The sequence below is a fragment of the Zeugodacus cucurbitae genome, chromosome 4, assembly GCF_028554725.1.
Source record: "Zeugodacus cucurbitae isolate PBARC_wt_2022May chromosome 4, idZeuCucr1.2, whole genome shotgun sequence".
Taxonomy (NCBI): domain Eukaryota; kingdom Metazoa; phylum Arthropoda; class Insecta; order Diptera; family Tephritidae; genus Zeugodacus; species Zeugodacus cucurbitae.
Window position 1 is genome coordinate 67,078,229 of NC_071669.1, and position 24,118 is coordinate 67,102,346.

The following is a 24,118-nucleotide window of genomic DNA, read 5'->3' on the forward strand; positions in this document are numbered from 1 at the left end:
TGGCGACGTCAGAGCTAAGCGCAGCTCCGCTTTGCGTCGTCACTCAATACGGGCTCTTACGGCGGCATCACATCAGTTTATCGTGCGGTCTTGCGGTGTGACGACGTGCTGTGCCGTTTTGCCGTTGAAAATTTTACGTTTACGTCGTTTAATACGTTACGTTTGCACGGATTACGTGTGTTGGTTGTCAAAAAAACAAAGCGTGTATTTTGCATATTGTTTTTGTTATTGCATTGTCGTGCTTCATTTTCTAACTAAACAGATGTACGTACGCCTTACTCGAGTAATTCACCTGCCGACGGCTTGTGTTGTGGCCGCTTATCAGCCATGGCTTTATTGATAACCGATTGTGACGGAAAGTTGTTATGCGCTCGCGTCGCTCGTGCTTACAAACACACATAACTGCAGATTTAACGTGTGCAATTTAACGGTAGCTGCTACACGTTGGCAAAATTTTGTTTTCACTTTAAATGGAAATTGATATATTTTTAAAGTGTGTGTGGGTGATTTAAGCTGACAATTGGAAATATTTGCAGAAAATACAATTTGAGATAAACAAAAATATAAAAAAGAATTATCCTGAATTTAATGTAAAAGAAACAATAAAAAAATAATATTCTAAAAATATATAATACATATATCAATGATAAAATATATGTCACCCTGTACTGTGTTAAATGCTTTTAACCACTAAAAATCGTTCGTGAATTTCGAAAAAAAAGTGTTATAATTAAAAAATATATACCATACTCTTGTATAAATAATATAAATATATATAATTAAAAGTGCTTTTAGTTAATTGACAAAGAAGAAAGAAATACAAATAAATACGATATATGCTTATGTGCATAGTGTTTACACAAAACGCTCTGAACTTACCGCTGCATAACCCACAACTCTTGCAATTTTACAGTTAGGCGCATCGCCTTCGAGTTGTGGGCCCAAAATTTACATTTCTCTCTCAAGCTGGGATTACAAACCGCCAAAATTGTGGAGGCACTTAAAATGAAGGTAAATAACATTAAGAAATATAAATATAGGAATAAAAAATTCCTAGCAAAGTATACATAAATATAAAAGTATATAGATATATACAGACAATTTTTTTTTAATTAGAAAGTTCACTTGAACGAATTGAAATAAAATAAAAATGTTTCCACGCTAAATTTGCAAAACCGGCGAGGTTTACTCGTAGGACTAAATAAACATTAAATAATCACTAACTGTGCTACATGAAATTTAAAGTTTTTGGATTCTCGCCCTGTCGTATATATCGACATTGAAGCAGCGTAGAAAATTTCTAGAGAAACCGTCGGTTTAATCTATAAACTGCAAATGTAAAATAGTATGCATTTTAAATTCCGTCGGCATTTCATTAAACCTTAAAAACTATTTAAAGTAGTTTAAAGCTTTGTAAGCACGCATATTCATTTCTTACCATTAATTAAAGAATACCTGTTGGAAGTTTTTTTTTTTTAATATATTCAGCTTATATTTCTGATATTTTATCAGAAATAACGGTGTTTCCGCTCATTTGATCTACAAATCTAGTCTGATTATATATTTTTTGATTAATTAGTTTTACATTTTTTACACTCTTGAATCCGGAAATTATCTGATGTGATGTCCCATTTACTGGTTTCTAGCTTATATCCTTTCTAACGTTCATAATTATTGTTCTTCTCTGTTTCTTGACGTTGATTAATATATAACTCTCTTCCCTTAAATACATAACTGATGTCCTTTTTACAAATTTATTTAATATAATTTTTGGTGCTTTTAATTTAATTTAATTTTTTTATAGTTTTACGAGTACAATTTTGAGCAAAATGTTCAAAATTATATGTTGCAATCCTTAGACCTCCCGCTCTACCATTTTTGCAATATTACGCCTTCTACATGAATCATTTATTTTCAAAAAATAAAAACTATAAACTCTAATAGAATTAAGAAATAACCTGACGAATCTCGTGCGTTATTTCTTAAAAATTTTACATATTATTCATCATCATCATTTGGCTTTACAGCTCTCTATGAACTTTGGCCAGCTGAACAATACGCCTCTAAACTACTCTGTGTTTTGCGGTTTCTCTCCAGTTTTCCAATCGGAGCTTCTTCAGATCTTTGTTTAATTCGTCCTTCCATCATGTTTTTTGCCTCCCTCTTGCTCTGCCGATGTATGCTTTCGCGTTCCATACCTTCTTTTGGGCTTTTGAATCATCCATTCCTGTAATATGTCCTAACCATCTTATTCGTTGCGTTTTGATAAACAATACCACGTTTTCGCCTTGGATTAGCTGGTCAACTTCGCTATTCCATCTTATCCTCCATCCGTCAGATCAGATTCTGACTGCGCCGAAAATTTTTCGGAGAATTTTTCTTTCAAAGCTCATCAATTTTGTTTTGTCTTTTTTCGTTCCATAGCACAAGACTGTACAGATAATTTTATTCTTTTAAGTTTAGAAGTAAAAACATTACAAACATTTCGCTTTTATTATTAGAAATTATTCTAGAATTGGGGAAATATTTTTTCAGACCTTTTTAATGAAAATCGATTTCTCTATTCGTTCTAAAGACTAACTATAACCGAACAAAATTTTATTACTTAGCTCCAATAGGGAACTGAAAATATTTGTATATTGAATTTGAATAATGAAGTCTACTCCATATTTAGATGTGATTTCATCTATAAAACTCACTAAGTACAAATTATCAATGAGTTTAGAACGGCTACTAAACATTTCAATAAAAACTCAAATAAGTAAACTTCAAACACGATTCCTCCACATAAATTCCTTAAATAAATCTTAATTTACATTCTGGGCAACCCATTTATAGACTACAAATAGCCGTCAGCACCTCGCCTAATTTGCTATGGTAATGAAATATTAGAAAAGGTGTCTCAACAATAGACGCCAACCGAGCGGGCAACCCGACCAAGTATTTCAATGCACACGCTCCAACACCAAAATGGTTGTACCATAACCGACAACTAAACTCCAGCCGCAACTCTCTTGCGTACTCGTAAATCTCATAAATACACGCTTTAGCCGCATTGTTGAATGTTTTATCTCAGCGTTAACTGCACAAAGTAATGCCGAGCATTTAGGCAAAACAAATGAAGGCGATGCTTTGTTGTGGGTGGCGGCCAACAATAACAACAACCAGCAGATAATATATAATATAAGACAACAATGTGTAAAAAAGCAGCAGTCATAAAAAAGTTGGTTGTTGTTGTTGTAAAAAAAGCAAAAGTACCACAACGCGCAAAGCCGAGCGTAAAGAATCATCGAAACAGAAGAAAAAACTGAAAACCGAAAACAACAGAAATGGCGCAGCGGGATATCGATGTATTTAAGCGAAAATATCATCGAACCTGAAAATCGATTAAACGCACGAAATCCATACAAAATTTTTCATAACTCTTTTTTTTCGACGATTTTTTTCTTTTAATTTTTAATACTCATTCAATCATTTGTTAGATATTATAGCGATTGAATATTTCACGCTTTTTAATTGCAGCAAAATTTAGAATAATGTTGGCTTGAGGGGCTCATTTGGTAGTGGTTAGAGGGCTTTGAAGTGTGGCAAATGAATGGATTTGCAAGATTTTCTGAATGAGCTGAACGCTTGGCTTTCTAGTGCCGACTTAAAGACGTGCGGAAAAGAAATCGAAGAATTTTTTTTATGCAGAAAGAATTCGAACTTACATGAATGAAAAATTGTGTTGTTAAAATTTTTTGCAAAAAAATTTAAAAAAAAATTTGAACAGTTTTGAAAGCAAAGGTTTAAGGAAAAATATATATTTTTAATTTTTATACAAATTTTTCGCACAAAATATTTTTTTTTTTGCATATCTAAAGCCACCTCAGCCACATTATGGCTTTATATTTAATTTTTATTTTTATTATATTTTTTTTGCTTTCAATCCGTCAACCGCCTGTCGTCACCTTCGCTGTTGTGCTGTTTGGCGGCATCTTCTGTTCACTGTCTTCACTAGTGCGTATAAAAAAGCTTCACATTTACCATGTGTACAATCAAATTGGTCAGGCGTCAACAGCGCATCTCAGCAACACTGCATTTCATTCGCCTTCAACTGAGTCAATCTCTTGAAGCTGCAGCGTCATCATCATTGTCTTCGAGCAGTTAGTATTTTTTTTAACTTCTCCTTAAACATATCTGCCTAATAAATATTTCATGTTTTCATCGCCTTGCCCTTGTTCACATATATAAGAAGTAATATATACACTCATATTTACAAACATATGTATGTGATAATTCACGAATCCAAAAATTCACCAGTCAAATAAACCCTCTAGAGAGTTTACCGTTAAAACTTTAGGTTTCGAAAGCAAAGATAAATACTTGAAAACTATATATCAGGGACTCTAAACTTATTATTTAGATTCTTGAGTAAAAATATATTTTCTAATAAAAATGTTTTATGTTTTAAATAAGCTATATTCAGTGAGTTCATAACCTAAAAAAATTCATTTTGCGCAAAAGTTCATTTTTCAACTATAATTTGGAAACACCACCTCCCATTTTCCCTGCTGGGTTAATTTGCATATCCATATCGACATATTTGTACTTTGTTGTACATGCGCCTGCGCTGACGCGCGTATTGCACATCCCGTCGCGTTTGGACGCACACTGTTCACACTGTAGTGTGTCCGCTCAGCGGGTAGACAATTTTCATAAACAAATTTCCAATATCGCTTTGCATGTTGCACTTTTATGTTTATATTGTGCTAAGCCACTTTTGTTGTAATCTTTTAGAGTTTTTATTTTATTTGGCTCGGTGTGAGGGCGGTCGCGCAAGTCACTTGTATCAATTTATATCAACAGCTAATGCGATTTTCAATTAATCATACTCGCACAATTTCGTTTTCAAGTTTTTTGGTTTTTTGCTCAAAGCTCATGCGAAGACTTTTTGAACTCATTTTGCTTAGTTGACCTCTTTTATCTAACTGGAAAGTTTTAGTGTCATAATTTTTGCTTTTTTCAAATCCTCCACTAATTTGTTTCAATATTTAACTTTATTATATATTGGACCCACATTTCCCACAACAACAACAATTCGTTACTGAATACATTCATCTTCACTAAGTTATTGCAGAATGTTTCGTTCAGATCAATTTAGACATCCGAAAACTATGGATAGTCTGGTGTCACTCATGTTGTTGTTTTATGTATGTATGTCATTGGCGTTGAAACCGATTAGCCGGTTATAGCCGAATCCCAGGCCAATCTCCACCTCGTCCCTCCAACGGAGTGGAGACCTTCCCCTTCCTCGGCTGCCTCCGGCGGGTACTGCATCGAACACTTTCAGATCTGGAGTGTTTTCGTCCATTCGGACAACATGACCTAGCCAGCCTAACCGATGTCTTTTTATTCGCTGAACTATGTCAATGTCGTCGCATAACTCGTACAGCTCATCGTTCCATCGTCTTCTGAGAATGTTGTTCTTGTAGCGGCATAAAATATTACCCAAATAATTTTGAGCAATGCTGTCGATTTGATATTCCCTGGCCGGATACATATCCGGGCCCGTTTTGCTTACATAAAAAAGACGGTCGTGAGAATCGTGGTCTCACTCATGATTACCCGGACTATGATGTATTCAGAGGGAGCTTTGTATATTCTTTCAAAATTGCGAAACATTAAAGTCATGACACGATTGCGCCTTAGATCGAGGATAGTCAGATTTACTTTATAAAGCATTTCCTTCCGACTATATTTGTAAAAGGTGTTCCCTAACTTCGGTGTTGTCGGTAAATAGACCACCGTTCACTGGTTCCTGAGAATAAACAAATTTAAGTAAGAATCTGTACAACTAAAAGCTATTGTCACAACAGACAAGAGATTCTGTTTCCATCGAAAATTTGCTACCAAACCAAATTATGATTATTTATTCAATATAGTGAAGATTTCCAATTTAATGGATATTGGAGTTTGAGTGAACTTTTGGCAAACTTTTTATTATACCAGATTATACCTAATTTCAGAAAAATATATATAATTGACTTAAATATTTTGAGTGTAAATAAGTCTAACAATATTCACCAAATCCTCTACAAATTTCTTAACTGTTACCCAGAAACGCTCAAACGCGCAGAGTCCGATATATGGCAACTATATATTTCCAAGTTCATTGCATGCGCCAACCTTAAAGACAGCTATAACCCAGCTGGAAACCAATCGTTTACTTTGTCTGCTGCCAACAGCACTACAATGATCAATATAATAGCAAACTTGTGTTAACCGATCAATAAACTGAACGAGTATTCCAGCGCAGCGCAGTGGAGCGCCAAGTGGATAGCACTCATGAATATTGCTGTGAGAGTGTTTGGAACATATAAACGCATATATTAGTACTTTGTAATCGAAGAGAATAACTAGGGCTGCGCTAGAAATATGCATAGAAACAAGTGAACGACTGAGGCACCCAGGGAGCACACAAAATTCAAAATTTTATTACTTCATCGCTTTCTGGTAGCGTTCAAAAGTAACTCTAGCCTTTGTCGTCATTATAATATACAGTTAGTGACTCTCCTACTGCCGTTGCTGAATATTCATTAAAATAAATTCATAAATATTTTATTAATCGTGGCGTCATATGGCCATATGGGGCGGCTGCAACTCTATAAGTAGTCTATAGTATGTATGCATATTGCTATGAATATTTATATTAGAGCACTCGATCGAATTTACGGTATTTAAATTTTATTTTTTGTCATTTAGTGGTACACTTTTAATATTTTTTATTATACTTTGTGTTTTGTTTCTACGAAATGATGCCGTTTAGTTGAACGAGAGTAGCGCCATAGCGGTAGAAATAAAAAAAAAAAAAACAAAAAAAACAACAAAAGTCATATAATAATAATCGAGAAGCATATCGGTGTCTAAAGTTAGCATCATTATGACCAAACAAGCCAACTGTTGCTCACAGGAGCAACTGTGTTTTATATCAAATTACATACATACATATGTACATACCTAACTTTCAACTGACGCATACAATTATCAGTGCGCTTGTGACATATGCAAATTGAACAGCAGGCCCCACATAAGCGCATACACAGCCGCCATGCGCCTCCTACTCCTCACAGCCATTTGTCGCTTGTGCCAGCCACCGCGGTGCGCTCTCACAGTAGTGGGCTGCTAACTGCTTACCGTAAGGCGAAATTTATTTGACATGTTGTTATTTAAGAAGAAATGTGGATTTCAAATTTGTAACGCCGCACACTAAATATCCAACTCGAATTGGTGTTTTGAAATTAACAAATTTAATGGTGTACTTACTAAGTAAGCACGCATATACTCATAGTATGTGGCGTTGTGCTAACATTTCATCGATTTGTTATGGTGCGCGAGCGGTGTTGGGCACATTTTTGGAGGCGTTGACATACCCATTTACGGAGTGAAATCTTTTTGTGAGCGGGCGTAACAGCTTTTGATCTGCTTTTTGAAGTGCTTTACGTTGTTTGGCTTGTAAATAAATTATGTATTTTACGTATGTTTTAATATATTAATGGAAATATGGCGACATGGCGGCCATATTCAAAAATATTAAAAAAGTATTGAAAAAATATGGAAAATTTTTTTTTTAGTTTAACATTACGAACAGATTATGAAAAGAGTTCAATGTTGATATTTAATATTGTGATATAGCTTTCAGCTTTGTGCTTTTAATCAAGGAAGAACTTTTTAAAATCATTTCAATATCATTATAGATCAAACGGTTAAAAAGTATATTTTTAAGACCTTTTTCCAACAAGTGAAGTCATCCAAAAACCCAGTCTGCTAATATTACGTTCCAAATATTATAAAATAAATATTATGTTCACAATATATACAGTGGTGGCCAAATCATATGCAACTGGAACGAACGATTTTAAAAAAAGTATATATATCTTACGATTAAATTTTCCAGACTGTTGATTGAAAATGAAATTATTTTAATTGTTTTTACTATTATTTAACGTTTATAAAAAAAAATATTTTCATTTGATTTCATCTCTTAAATTAACTGGACAAAACATATGAATTTTTTTAGAAACAAAGCTAAAATATATGTTTTGCTAATATTTTGTTGCAATTATATTGTTTTTTTTTCATCAATTCAAGACATTTCCTTGGCATTGAGCCAATTAAGTTGTCAAAGATTTTCATCGAAATCGATTTTCAGGCTTCTTGAAGTTTATTAAGAAGTTCGTCGCAATTTTCACTGTTAGTCCTTTCTAAGCGCATGTTAATCACATTTTACAAGTTCTCAATAGGTTTTAGATCTGGAGCCTTTCCATAAAATTCACAATCTTGGCTTAAAACAAGATTTGGCTATTTTATAAATAAATTCAATAAGGTCTTTCAAGACGTACCTTCCAGTCAAGCAATTCTAAAACAAGCAAAATTATGTTCAATATATTTTAACAACCCCCAAAAACTTAGAATCGGGGCAATGATTTCTAAAGGATATAAATGAAAGCCAGGTTGTGAAACAACAACAACATATCTTTTAAAAAATATTTCGGAAAATCTTTTTTCAGTATATAAAACCGATGAATTCATGGATTATCTTGCTGAAGAGCTTATTCGTGAAACTGTTGTGCTTAATAAGATTTCAGCAAAGGTCGCATTTAAACTAAATTTTGACTTAGGTCTATTAGTGACTACCATTTTTGAAGCATAACTTAGATTCAGATTATCCAGTTTCCACAAATATAACACCCTCAACGTCATAAAATTTGCGAAACATCAAAATCGAAGCTCTAAACTTAGGATCTTAACAGTCTTGTAGTCCTTAGTCTTATACACAATAATATGCTTGACTTTCTAACGCGCTGGCGCCAATTATCACCGGAATTTGATTTCAAAAAATCATCAACAGATGTAAAATATGCTACTTATCACCATGGTATGCTTTGTTAAAAAAAAAAAAGAATAATAATTACCTCTGCACAAAACATCTTTAGATGCAAGCATTGTTGGGCACAAAACAAACGCCTACTTGGTGGAGACAATTGGCAATATGTTGCGCGTGCCAACGACAGTCATTGGAAACCAATGACAGTTACACATTTTCACGCTCAAACACAGCCATACATAGATGAAGTAGGCTTAACAGCTTGTCCAGATGTCCTTTAGGGTGTCCGCATAGTTAGGAGACCACAGCGCAGATATACTGTTAATAATCCGATTTTCAAACAAAGGACAACAAACTTATTTCGTAATTGAGGCAAAGACAACTGCACACGAAACGAACACGCACACACACACACATGCATACACAATAGAATAAAGGCAAATGGTCAAGCAATGAGGTAAATAGCAGCCGTCAAGCAACAAACGACTTGACGCTCAATGCTGATTTTCTAATTTTCAACAGATTTTTGAATACTACTTTTGTATTATTTCTTTTATTATTGTTGTTGTTGCATATACATACAAAAAACACTGTGACAATGGCATAAAGGAGCACTCGAGCACCTCAGCTATGTTTGTATTATCCTGCAAAGCACATCAGCCAAAGAATGAAGAAAGAATAACAAACATCTTGACTCGAGTCAATTGGCAGTATCGATAAGCGGTAAGAAAAATCACACCTTTCCGACAGTCAGTCAATGTGACTGCAGCGTGTGATCGGTCAGTGAGGATGGTTGGTTGCGCATGCGCATGCGCCTTCAATTTGTGCGCTATGCGGCAGCTAAAATAAATATGTACAATAAATAAATATTTGTAGGCATACAACACACTAACAACAACAAATACTACGAGAGTCATATAAGAAAAAAAAAATGGTAAAAAAAATCCATGCGCACAGATGGACGGCTGGCTTGCTTGGTTTGCCGCCGGCGCACCAGGGCGCATCTTCAAAGTCAGCATGATTTTTAGCAGGTAATTGTGAAATTTCCACAAAAATCTATTGAAACCCCAGAAAAAGTGTGCGCACTGTTGCTGTTTGTAGAGAGTGGCGAGAGGGGGAAGGAAGTGCTAGTAAGTTGTGAAACTGCAAAATGCGCGTGAGGCAACAACGGTGACAACAACAATAGACAATACAATAGCAATGCTAACCGAAATCAAACCCACCGCAAACCCTTGTAAATATAAAGGCACACAAGTAACACACACACATACATACATACAAACATATATATGTATATGTATATAAAGTACGGCAATAATTCACACTCTCACCCATTGCGACTGGAGTGCATGTGCGTTTGTGTGTGTATGTCTGCGCTGGCCAACAAAGGACTTTTGAAGTGCCCTTTTGTTGTGTGCAACAAATTCATGCTACAAATCCATGCAGCCATATGCTCTTGTATGTGTGTGTGTTTGGTGTGCGTATTGAAGCATGAAAATCCGCAAAATAGCCTTTAAGGATACTTAGATGGGATACAAATGATGCATGCGTTGCGAGAAAGTCATCGACATGACAAAAAAAAAACCACACACAAGCATACATACATACATTTGAGGATGTAAAAGAGATTTGGCGAAAAAAAGTGTATTTCCATGCAACCCAAATCTATTTGTCTATTCGCATAAATGTATGTCCATCAGAATAGGTTACGTTGACTGTATTGTTGGAAATTTCGTTGAATTGAAAATGATGAGTCTTAAATAAATATTTTAAATATTATTTTGAAAAATATGATTTTTGTAAATTTTGTGAGCTCTCCTGGACAATTTAAGAACACGATTAGATTTATGAAGTAAGCTAGTTTCATTAAGTATGGAAGTTATGCGATGTTTGGTTTCTATAGAAAATATTTTTTATTAAATTAAATTAATTAAATTAAAAATAAAAAAAGTTTATAAAATTCTAAAAAATCTTAAAAATAGTAAAAAGATTTAAAAGAAATATATAAAAATCATTATAGTAAAAATTATTTACTTCAAAACTCAAAGTATCCATCTAAATCTTTTGACAAAAATAATTACAAATTTTCGGAATTTAGTTAAAAATTTTCCCACTAGGTATGTTTTTACACAAATTCCTATATATTTATACCTCTAGATACATTTATACACACCTTTAATTGTGCACATTTTAAGTTACAATTCAACAATTGTCAAGCCCCAACTAAATCAAGGCTGACCATACAACAGCCACCAAAACACACACACATCCATACATACTTCAAATGGGCAATGCATACAAATCGGCAATTCACTCCAACCCAAAAAACCAACAACTACTTACACCTTTTCATGCACAGTTGCCATTATTAAAGTGTCTACGAGTTTGTACAAATAGTTTGCTGAAATTACTGTTACTTTTATTTGACTATAAAAAATCATTGACAGCAATTGTTGTATTGGCTGATAACACAACGTTTGATGCGCCATATTTATGGCCGAATTAAGGGTGAATATGAATGGTCACTTTCATGAGGCAGCTTGAGCATTGCGTTAATTGGCAGTTGCGATGGCGCCAGCGTATACCTACACATTTTCATACACGGTAGTTAGAACCCTTGCTGTACTGTTTCCCCCATCCTTATATAAGGCAATGCAAATATTTTCACATGAAATAATCGTTGGTAAAAGTTAGCCATTTTTGAGAATTATAGTTGTTCATTTGTGATTTTATATAACGATAAAGACAGGAAATTCTAGAATATTCAAGTACTATTTTATTTATAATGCTATTTATCATTTCAGTAATATGCTGTATTCATTATAAAAATTCTGATCAAGTACAGTAATTTGCGTTAAATAATAAATAATATTATTAATTCTTTTTTATTGAATATTATTAGCAAGAAAGTCAAGTAAATAAAAAAGTTGAAAATTTCCTTCACATTGTAATACTTAAACAAGTAAATGTAAATTATTGCATGCGATAAAATTTTAAAATTTTGCTGTAGAATAAATGTTAGGTAAAAACGATATTTGAAATTCTCAAAAGGTTTTTCTACATAAAATATTACCATATTCATTGTTATGAGAATTTATATTGACCCTTTGCAATGTTTTATTTGCACGTGATGTAATATGCCATGATGTGATATCATACGCACTTTATGTGCTGCTGTATTGCTTAATGTGATCTAAAATAATTAAAAGAAAAAAGCTTTAAAACAATACTTCGTCACGTAAAATAACAGTTTCCATGTAATTTTTGAGATGTGAAATAGTTGGAGTAGAGCAGTGATGTAATGATGTATGATCATGTGATGTGATTATTTTTTTTTTTTTTATTAAAAAATCAAACTATAACAAGTCTGTTTAAAACTTTAATAATTCGAAAGTTGAAATTTAAATTTAATAACTGCCAAATATATGTAATTTTCCTGTTTGCCTAATTAATTGATTCGAGTATTGCACTATAACATACATGTGATGTGCTGGGAAATGCAATGGATTAAGAGAACTTGATTTAATTCCATGACGTTTATCTAAACTAATCAACTAAATACCGGATGCTAAACACATTTTTTTAGTATTTTAGTTTTCATATTTTAGTAGCTCTCTCTGTATGAGCCTGATGATATGATGTACTGGTGATGTCCGTGTTCTGGGCGATGTTTAGTGTTTCATAAATGGTTCTTCTCAATGCCTTTGTACTGTGCTATAGGGACCAATTTAAATTGATTATAATTCAACGTGTTGGTTGTATATTCATATTCTTTAGCAGTTAATTAGAAAAAGTGTTAAGACATAATTAAATTTTAGTTTAAAATGTATAAACACGTACAAACAATAATTAGCTGCATGTTATAACTGTCATTAACAATCTATTTAATTGTCATCATCATAAATTAATTTATTTATGTGCCAACTACCAAATGAGAAAAGGGGTAACTCAAAAACGCATATACATATGTATACATGTGTGATTGTTAGCTTCTTTTACCACATATTGCATTATGGGTAGCAATGCAACTGGTGAAATTGAACAATTGTCAAAGAGAGAATTACGCGACATGCATAAATAAATTAACTTGTGTATAAAACTTCATTAAAATTTAATGATAATTTAAAAATATATTTTCAATGAGCTTTACAAATTAATGTGAGGCTTGATATGGTGACCGAAATTTCTTCAAGTCGAAATTTTGGAGTACATACTTTGTATCTACTTTTTTGATAATTTGGAATTTTAAACATTATTTAATTATTGTTAAAAATTAATATAAAAAAATTTAAATTATTTATTAAATTGAATGAAATAAATAAAAATATTTTCAATTTAGTTTTTGTGTAGTTTCTTTGAATTTTACAGCCAAAAACTGAAGACTAAAGCACGAAACTTGTTTTCAAATATTTATCATTTTTATTTCAACAATTCAATTTTTTGTTAAAAATTCATATGAACATTAAAAATTGCCAAACGCCTATAAAATACCAACTCAAAATTAGTTTATAAATTCAGTGATTCCATTCTGACTACGTAGTTATAGTGACGCAAAGCATTTCTAGGCATTTGTATTTGTGTTTGTATGTAAAAGACCCTTTCAAAGACACAGCAAAGATGCGTGTCGCTCACCTTTGATTTGCTTAAAATGTGCAAACGAGCTTTAAACATTTACAATTCAATCAGATTAACTAGTTATAATGCCATGTAATCTTTATTGAAGTCAACGAAATATGCCGCCGTAAACGCACACAAAAGAGGGGATTCTCTCTTCAACGTGCAGATGTGTATGTTTGTATGTGACTTGAAGTTGTTTTGCATGTGAAGCGGAAAAAATAATAATATAAAAAGCAAAACAAAAGAAGCAACATCTATTTATATTAAATCAAATATGTGCGGCGGCTGCTTTTAACACCAGCTGCTTAAGAAGACTAACGTCTTGGCACACTGGCGACGAAAAATGACGCCACAACCAAACCTATTGACTATTGAAAAATTATTAATCTTGATTTATTGGCTCATATTAACAAAAGCAATTGAACCGTTGTTATTTCAAATGGCGGAAGAGTAAAAAGGAAATAAACCGAAAGTATTGAAAAACAATAATAATAATTTTTCAAATCATCTTTATTTTTGTATTTCTACAAATTATTAATAATTAATGTTTATAATAGATATGAAATGTTTCTAATGTTGCTTGGTAATATTTTATATGATATTAATGACAGTTTTTTTTTATAAAATAAAATTTAAAAAAATATAAATAATTATTCTAAAAATATTATCTTGTTCCTCTTAATTTTTTTTTACACTTAAAAATTGTATATCATGCTAATTTTTATATAAAATTCAAGTGGCGTTATGAATTTATAATTATTAGTTAGAAAAAATTTCGTTATTCTTAAAATCTTTCTATCGCCTCTCAATTATTGCTATTCGCATGGGTGCTGCTGTATTGCTACTATATATGCATATGCATATATATTTCTATTCTTTTGTCGCTCGCTTTGAGTTACGCCAATGCCGATATATACATACATACATACTATATATCGTACATAAATTTGTCATTTAGTTTAGTAAAATTTATTTCCCATCAACTACAACGGATTTAAACCAGTGAAGCGGTGATTTCTATGCGCATAAATTTAAATTGCAAATACTACAATAAAAAAATAAACATAAAATCACAAAAAACAACAACTAATAAAATTTTGAACAATATCTATATATACTATATATGTATGTATATAAGTGTATTCGAGCGAAATGTCATGATTTTCAAAGGCAAAAACAATACAATTTCACATAAATTTCACCGAAATGCGCATAAATAAAGTCTACAACAAGTCCGTGCCGATAAATATTTTGCTATAAAAATGACTTTAGCATTCAAATTCAATAAACCAAGGTGATTGGCTCATGTTGAATGGCATTCCGTTTTTTTTAAGTACAAGCGAACTTTTTGTGTGAATTGTAGCAAATATTTAAAAGTTAATGCCATTGAGTGTCTTTGTAAGCCATTTTTATTTGCTATAAAATATTGTATTACGCTATAATGCTCATTGTTTTATTTTATATAAAGAATTTAATACATTATTTTCATTTAATAGTTTTTATCAATTGATTCGGAGGTGATTTTTGTAGAATTGTTGAATGTTATTTTAACGACTTTTATAGTACATTTATAGCACAGCTGTTTAATTTTTGTAGTGAAATGATTATTTTTCTCATATAAGCAAGAGCTTTTTATGGCAATTTTTTTATTAGCCTTAATAGGTGTTCAGGTGAAGCTTTGAATTTCTGAACTAAAAGAGGACAGTAATATTTAAAGTGCTGCAGTGCTGTTGTTGTAATGAAATCTTGACTTATCTTTTTATACATCGAATAAAATACGTTTTAATATAATTAAATAATTTAAAAAATAATTTAACGAGTGGCACTAACAACTTCTTGATTAATTCAAGCAAGCTTCAAATTCATCTTGAAAAAGTGTTCGAAACATTTTTCTTTGTTCAGAGACCCCTTCCAATATATGCAATAAAAAAGTTTTTCCAAAAAATTGTTAGCTGCATGTTTCTAAAGCTATTAAAATGGGTTATATGGTTTATTAGGCAGCACTTGAATTCATCCTATCTATCAACTACTTAAACTGGCAAGCGCTTGGCAGAGAACTAAGACCAAAACTTAGTCAAACATAACCTTCTCATTGAATATCTACCATAATTTTGAATATAAATATTTATTTAAATTTTTAAAAAACTAGTGTTCGTTTTACCGTTATTTATTTAAAACAAAAACATGTCATACAATATTTTGTTGTTGTTGTTTTTTTGTTCGAAAGAACTTGTTGCTCACTGGTAGCCACCAAGTAGCCAACGCAAATGACAAATGACAAAAACCAACGGCCACCAGTCGCAAAAAGTATATTCTACAAAAACAAAAATAAAAACAATATTTTATTTATTACATTATGCAAAATAGCCGCACACACACTCACTCCAGCTTGTAAATTATTGTCAAGTATCTTTTAATCTATGCATATTCACGCATATTTAACAGAGCAGTGACCAAGAAAACGAAACAAAAACAAAACCAACACACAGACACATACATATACATATGTATATTGAAGCGCTGAAATCAAATGCAAACGGCAAAATCAAATAAACAACGTCGAAATGTAAAGCATTTACATAAAATAAAGTAATATATTACACACTTACACATACACACGCCTGCGTTAAAACAAAAAAAATGGTAGTTTTACAGTAGTTCGAAAATGTACAAATTTCTGCTTTCGGATGCTCACTGTTAATATATGCATTCACCGCTTTTACACAAACAAGTCAACAATTTTTTGTTTTGATATTTGTGGCTTATCGGCCAACGCTGCTGCTATAACTCAATGATAAAGCCAACTAAGCCAACTGTGAGAAGTCAAGAGAAACGTTACTAAAAGATTAGAAACATTGCGCCGCAGATATTAACTAGTTGAAATTTAATATCGAAAAGTTGTTTATGCAAATGAGTGTTGCCACCAGTTTGCGCGATAGTGCGCGTACACAGTGATAGTAGAGAAATTGGAGAAACATGAGCGAGCGGTGGCATTTAAATAATGCCGCTGAATATTAGTTATCGTTTTCGGGATGTAACTGTATAAAGATTTCGGGATCCCGAATTCAAAGAAAGAAATGAAAATTTCGAAATCCCGAAAAAAAAACATTTTCTGTTTCATTATTTATTTTTCAAATTTCCCGGATCTCGAAGTGAAGTGGTATGAAATTTTCAGGATCTCAAAAAAAAAACAAATTTTTTCATTACTTTTTTTTCAAATTTCCGGGATCCCGAAATGAAGTAGTATGAAACGTTCGGGATCCCGAAAAATATTTAATATTTCACTTTATTATTTATTCTTCAAAAATTATTGTGAAAATCTCGATCTCGATAAAATAACAAACTTGAAATTTTATTGGAATTCCGAAATTTTGACTGTCTAGAACTCATACGGACTGACAGCGGTATACATTTCAAACATTTCTAACTAACCACAATAAAAAGTGGTTGCGCTCAACTTAAACACGGCTACTAAATCGATCAAAGACAATAAAAGCAGCAGCAACAACAACAATAACAATAAATAATGACACCAATTCCGATACGATACTTAGATGAACGAACAATTGACGTAAACTGCAAGTTTGGTGGGAAAATATCACGAGAACAGCGCGCAACACACAGCAAAAGAAAGAATATGTTAATTTCGAAAGTAAAGAATGACACTGGAAAGTAACGCTTGTTGTATAAATATCATGAAATAAAAGAAAAATAACAAAAAAGCTATGCGGCAATAAAAATCGGATAAGTTACAGTCGGCGGCTGTGCGGTGAAAAGATGACGCGCTTTATATACAAAATGCTGGAATTCTGTGAATGAGATTGTGAGGCAGTGCGCAGGCGCTTGTTGTTTGAGTGGTCAAGCCACCGTGCAACTGACCGCAAAGCGTTTCGATTGAAAAGCGGCAGCTGTGTGCCTGTGTGTATATGTGTGTGTGTGTCCGATGATCACTTCAATGGCATGAATATGCATGAATTGTGCTTATCGGCCGGTAGTTACACTGTATCACTAAAGTGAGCAATAATGCAACGCGTTTGCATGCGCGAAGACGACACATAAATACTTGTGTAATATTTTTTTAAGTGCCATACTTGGAGACCCCCTCACACACACAGTGTAAAAATGAGCTGTCTATGTATGTATGTGTGTGTTTATGCATGGCGTTCGACAGCCAACATCAACGCTTGTGGATCAGTATTCTTTGTGGGGGCCATAACATGTCAACACAGTCGACCAAATGTGTCCATTAAAATGTCCAAGCACCTACCTACTGTTTTTTCAGCTTTTTGGCTTTAATGATGGAGTGTGTATGTAAGAGTATGTGTGTGTGCGACAAGTATCAGTCTGCATCCTAGGCAGCATTGCCGCTGCTTTTGCATTAATATTAAGCTTTTGTGGCTTTTCTTTTTGTTGTTGCTGTTTTTTATTCGTGCCGCTGCTTTTGACACTTTCAGCATCTACTCGCTGACACTGTTATAAATTACGAAATATACGAGCGCACAATGGTCGTGAGATACCACCGCAGCTAAATATAAAGCGCTGCTGCGTCTGCGCATTTTATGCGATTTTTCGAGAGGTGACCGGGAGCGAGTGCAATAGTCGTAAAATTTATCTTAACGCGCCTTGCTAAAACAAAAATAATTTACATTTTAATTTAATGCCGATTTGTGGGGGTGCGGTGTGAGCGGTGAGCGCTCAGCTCGATATTGGTTGGTCGAAAGCGCAGGCGAAAGCGTCAAAAACTGTAAGTGAGTTTATTTTTTTTTTAATAAAAAAAAAAGTTTTTGACTTTACACGTTTTAGCGGCTGTGAACTGAACTGCTAAATAATGATCAGTTTTATAAAACTGGTGCTGGAATTCTTAATATATGCACATATCAAATGTATTGGTAAAAAAAATAATAATTTAAATTTTGTTTTTTTTTCAATTAAAATTTCAATATTTTTATAAAAGTGAGTTAGAATCAGACGCATCAGCAAACGCATATACGAGCGCCACAATATCTGCGCTTCACCAAACAGTCGCTTATTGTCGTATGACTCTTACACATTTTCGGATTGTTGTTCATAACATAAATTAGCGCACAAAATGATTTCAGGAATCACTTGTTGAAAGCGTTAAAGAGTGAAGAAACCAAAAAAATAGTATACACTGTCCGTTGCAGCTGAATGAACGTATGTGTGTGCTGCCTGTCGCGCCGCGCAAAACTGTAAAATATTTTTATGGGCCACTCATCGACAGTTGGCCGCGCTGGCATGCTGCCACTTACTTTTTGCAAGCCAATTGCTTCCTCTTCTTCCTTGCATTTTTTATTTGTAATTTTTTTGTTGATTTCTACTATCAAAGTTTGCCCATTTCGTGCGACAGACTGCCATCATAATATTTGCCTAGCATTGCGAACCGTAGGTGCTCGCCTGCTTTCGCGTATTTGCATTTGCGAATATTAATTTCCCTAAACCTGTCAACTATACCACGGCAGCGCCGTAAAATTATGTAAATAGTAGTAGTTGTAGTACGATATATACTCTGGAACTACCTCGCCACAAACTCATTCCCAGTTGCTGGCGTCCCTTTGCATTCAACGTATCAAGCGAAAGAAAGACACACGCATTGTAGTTGCATTTTTAGCGATAAAAATTAATATGGCAGATAAATTTTGCGAAAACATGCTGCACACTTTGACATTAATCGGTAATTAAGCAGTTCCTTTACGCTGCTTTGTAACTATTCCCTTTCCAGTTTTCACGATGGCAGCAACGCCGTTGCCTCTACAATGTTCGTGGCGGCGGCAGTAGTTTTGGAAAAAAAACTTCGTTTTTATATCATTTTATGTCGACAACAAAACTTCTTTATCGTTCTCGTGTATTTTCTGCACGGTGCTGTCTTTAAGTTTTTTTTTTTTGTGTTTCACTTTTATTAACACATGTTTGTATCTGGATATAGACATTACTACGGTTATTGAATTAAATAAGGGTCTCGTAATTTTTCTGGTCAGCGTCAGGTGCCATTCATTAGATCTATGATTGATGGGAACTTTCGTGTGTTTTAGTGTTCTGTTCAAAAGGGGTGTTGATTTGAAACATAGAATTTCGATATGAAAAAAGTTATTAATTCAAGGAAATGTTGTGAGAATTCCCTTAGTACATACGTCTTAAGGCAGTAGTCTGCTTTACAGCCTTCAAAAAATCAATTTTTTTGTTTTGTTTAAAATCTCTTCCAAAACTATCCAAGAATATGTCTTTAAAATTCCAGAGGCCAATTCGACATATTTTCGAAGCTAGAGCAGTTTTAGTTGCCGAGCGTCGAGCAGGTGCGAATGCTCAGGCAGACCTTTAAAGCGAGTTTTCTCGAGTTTTCATTTTCACAAGTGTTAGAAAACGGTGCCGGCGATAGCAAAAAGAATATATGTCAGATCGAAAAAAACCAAAGTGATCTAGCTTCATTATTATTATTAAATTATCTTCTATTTGAACTAAACAAGATGGACAAAAGTATTATTTAAACTACTTGTTTTGCAACTTAAAGTCAATTTTTTTTTCGTAAAAAAAGTGAATTTTTTTTCAAACTTCGAAGAAATTAGGAATTTTATAACTTCATCGGTATTACATCGCTTTACAAGTGCAGACTCCAGGCGCTCCAGAAAAATACTTACAACTTTAAAAAAATTTCAATATTTTTTAATAATAAATATTGTTTTATAAGCCTTAAATATAGTACACTATCGTCTTAAAATTCCGTTTACCGCAATCATTTCCTTCCCTTTCAAAAAAAAATTGCTAAATAATCGCTTTCTTCGGCTTCTAAAGCAGACTACTGCCTTAATGAGTTGAACTTCCATAACTCGAACTTCTATATAACTCGAAGTTCTCCATAACCCGAACTCTTGAATTGGCTAAAGAAATAAAGTTTCATACAAATTTCCTTCCGTAACTCGATAGTATCGCTAACTCGAAGTTTTTTTGTGGTTTCTAGTAATTCAAGTTAGTGAAGTGCAACTTTATTTTCAAAACCTTTTTCTAGAAATATTTCGCAAGAGAGTGCTGGAGAAATCTTCCAAAAAATGTGTGAAAAACTGAATAAATATTTTTTTTAATAATCTTCTGTTTATATTTTATTATCTTTAATAAAAAAATTTCGTCAGTGATTTTGTTGTTGTATAATTTGTATATATAAAAAATAGGTTTCATTAAAATTTTGCCAATCACAACACACGAAAATCAAATAAAAAGTAATATTTATTAAATCATCAATTTTTATAAACTAAAAATATACATATATTTTATATTATTTCAATGCAAATTAACACACAATTATTTCCACAGTCAGTGCACAGCAACACTCGTTATACATTTGTATGCATATACACACGCATGATACAAATAGCAACTGCCTACAATGCTCAGCTGGCCTGCGATTGGCCGAGCGCAACAGTGCGTCGTCTGCTTGGCTATTGGTTGTTGCGACGCGCCGTTGCTGGGCGTCAATGGCGCCCGAATGTGTTGCGCAAATATTTACAACAATAAATTATCTAAATATTTTCGCTTATTCTACAAAACATAATTAATGCGTTCATTGGCGATGCATTGATGCAAAAGCGAAAAAAAATAAACAGCAAACAATTGAGAATAAAAATTAACGAAATTGAGTAGAGTAAAGCACAGTGGTGATTATAAAAAATTAATATTGAACAATTGCATTGACGGGGAGAAGATTTTTTGCGTCAGAGTTTGGTTGTATTTATGTAACTGAGCGTAAAAAAATAAACAAAGCCTCCCCGACAGGCATTTGTATGTATGTATAAGCAAACTGGCGGCCCTAATTTCGCATTGCTCAAAGGGAGTAATTAAAATTAATTGAATGATTTTTGGTATTTACACAAATCAATTGGCAAAAAAAACTTAAATAAATTAATTATGTATGAATGTATGTATATTTACTATGAAACTCAATGGTGTGAAATAAATAAAGCAAAATAAATTTGAATTAAGCAAATATATGCACAACAAAAATAAGAAAAATGGTTTATTATATACATACATATATATACATTATGGCTGATGTGCATATAGCTGCTAAAAATATAAGCTTGAAAAACTTCGAAATGTTGCAAAATCGCTTACAGGCATCAATAATAAAAAAATGGCCTCCATCGCTTGTCAAAAATACAAAAATAAGAAGATAAATTGAATTAAAATTTGCCCGTGAAAGCGACATTGGCGCTATGCTTAACAATTGTTAGCGATTTTACGCTTTATTATTGTTATTGCAAAAACGCTGTTTGGCTATTCTTTTTTAGCGCTTATTTATTTATGCTGTTAAAATTTTTATTTAGCACACATAATAAAACTAAAAATGCCATAAAATGCTCGCCAAGCAAGCGAAAATACTGGGAAAGAAGGAAAAATAATATTGGAATAAAGTCATTAATAAATATATATATTTTTTTAAACGCTTTAAAATTATTATTATTTTTTATTAAATATATAGTGATTTTTATTATAGTGAAATAAAAAAGTCGCAAGTAGGCATTAGCTACAAATGAAAGTGTATTATGATATAAAAATAATGTCTTTATAGTGTTTTATATGCTATGAATTGTTGAGTTTAATGAGTAGAAATCAATTATATTTTTTAAGTATTTAACTTGTTGTTGTTATTTAGTTGGGCATCGACTCAACTCTAGCTACTTAAAATCACTAAGTAGATACTAATACAAAAACAAAAGTTTTCACATTTCTATAAATCTTTAGAAATTTAATACCCACTATAAATAATAAACACTTTACTTTCAAGTACAAGTGATAGTAAAACATATTCTCACGCTCGAGCGGTAGTATTTAATTTATAAAATCTCAAATAGAAATCACAAATACGATTTACTCACACCGTCGCGTTCACACACAACGCTTGTCACATGAAAATTGTTGCTGTATTATTTAAAACAACAACAATTTTATACACACATCATATAAAATGTAACGAGACGTCCAACAAACGAACCACTGGAAAATGAAGTGATCGCCTCAACTGGGCATTGCATGATGCGTGAATTTTTATGAAAATGATTTTTATTATCTTCAACAGCGCAAAGGGTGTATAACCTCAGGCAATTTGATGCTACTGCCTACGACTGATATTTTAACTGTGTGACAGTGCGCAATATTGATGACGAATCGCTTTGTCATTATTGATGATCACTCAATTTGCGCAATGATATGTCATTTGTGGAGGGGATGTCATCAATTCCAAGCAGCAGTAAGCAGCGATTTTACATATCTACACACACGCATATATGTACATATATATCGTTTGTAAAATAATCAATCTTTCACTTAAAAAGTAGTTCACACACACATTCATTTATTTGTGTATGAATATATATATACATATATATATCACTTGTTGGTCAACTACTTAACTTCGCTTTGAAATCGGAGCAACTAGCTTAGGCCACACTGTGGAAAATAGGCGTAACAAAATTTCAATACTCAACAATGCCGCTAGGCTCGAGAGTGCGTAACAAAGCAGCGACACTAATTCGTATTTATTTCACAGTGAAATTTTTCAACTGATCATGTGCGCTTTTTTATGCCTTGCACCATTCATCGCGTACTATTGAATGAAGAAAAGTTTTCCAAAAACGGTAGCATTTAGCTTTTCAATTCCCACAGCATTAGGACAATAACTTACAACGTGATAATATAATAATAAAATGTTCGGAACAGCATGACTGTAGGCCATTCAAAGTTGGACAATTGTTATTAAACTAGCTCAATGTGTCAATGATGAAAATACAAAATACATATGATTCAGACTTATAAGGGAACTTTCAGTTTTATAATGGTTTTTAGAAGTAGACTAGGTATGTAAGGGAAATATATAGAATTAATGAAAAAATAGAGTTCGAGTTATAGAGATAGTCTCACTAAGGCGCTCAGTACATTGAGATGGGTAACCGTTGCGGTAAAGCTATTACTCCCTTTCAGCGTCGGCTATAAACATTTAATCAATTTTACATGTTGTTGGTATTTTTAGAGATTTCCTTTCCGATTGTTTGAGAATTACTCTTATATTTTTAGCGATGCTTCCTTTCTTTTCATATTATTTTGTTACTCTCTTTCAAATAGAAGGGTATAGTAACAAAAAAAATATTTACATCAAAACTATAGCCCTGAAAATTTTAATTTTTTTAATTAAATTTTCCCCTAAAAAGTATTAATTATAGTCAAGAACAACCTCTCCTACGTCCATAAATTAATATTATCATGTAAATGAATAATTGCATAATTTTTCAATAACTTATTTGAACACACAAAAAGATTTCCATCTTCATATATATATAAACACAAAAGTATCTGTATTCACACTTTTTATGGTATTGTTTAAATTTTTATTAGTTAATAAAAGTGTGGATTTGTGTAAGCAACTCTAGTCATTTATCCATATTTGTTGCGTTTGCGCGCATGTTTATGGCCTTCTCAGAACATCTTTTGCCGTCAGTGTATTCTCTAATTTATGCATTATATTTTGTTTTTGCTTGCTGTTTTTATAACATTTATAAAATTTCATTTTATTACACTTGCACCAAAGTTGTTTTTTTATTGCTGCTGATGTACGCTGGAGATCATTTATGT

At 32.7% G+C, this 24,118-nt stretch overlaps 1 protein-coding gene across 2 annotated transcripts in view; it reads left to right on the plus strand.

The window, feature by feature from the left end:
* The window catches only part of Awh (LIM/homeobox protein Awh), a 40,277-nt gene continuing 16,159 nt past the window's right edge, over positions 1 to 24,118 (plus strand). Inside the window, exon 1 of one of the 2 annotated variants that reach the window (XM_011188034.3) lies at positions 1 to 1,011. In XM_011188034.3, coding sequence (XP_011186336.1) covers positions 1,006 to 1,011 — 6 coding nt within the window. In that variant the 5' untranslated portion in view covers positions 1 to 1,005. The remainder of the gene's footprint in view (positions 1,012 to 24,118) is intronic. The other variant, XM_011188026.3, reaches the window with a different exon arrangement.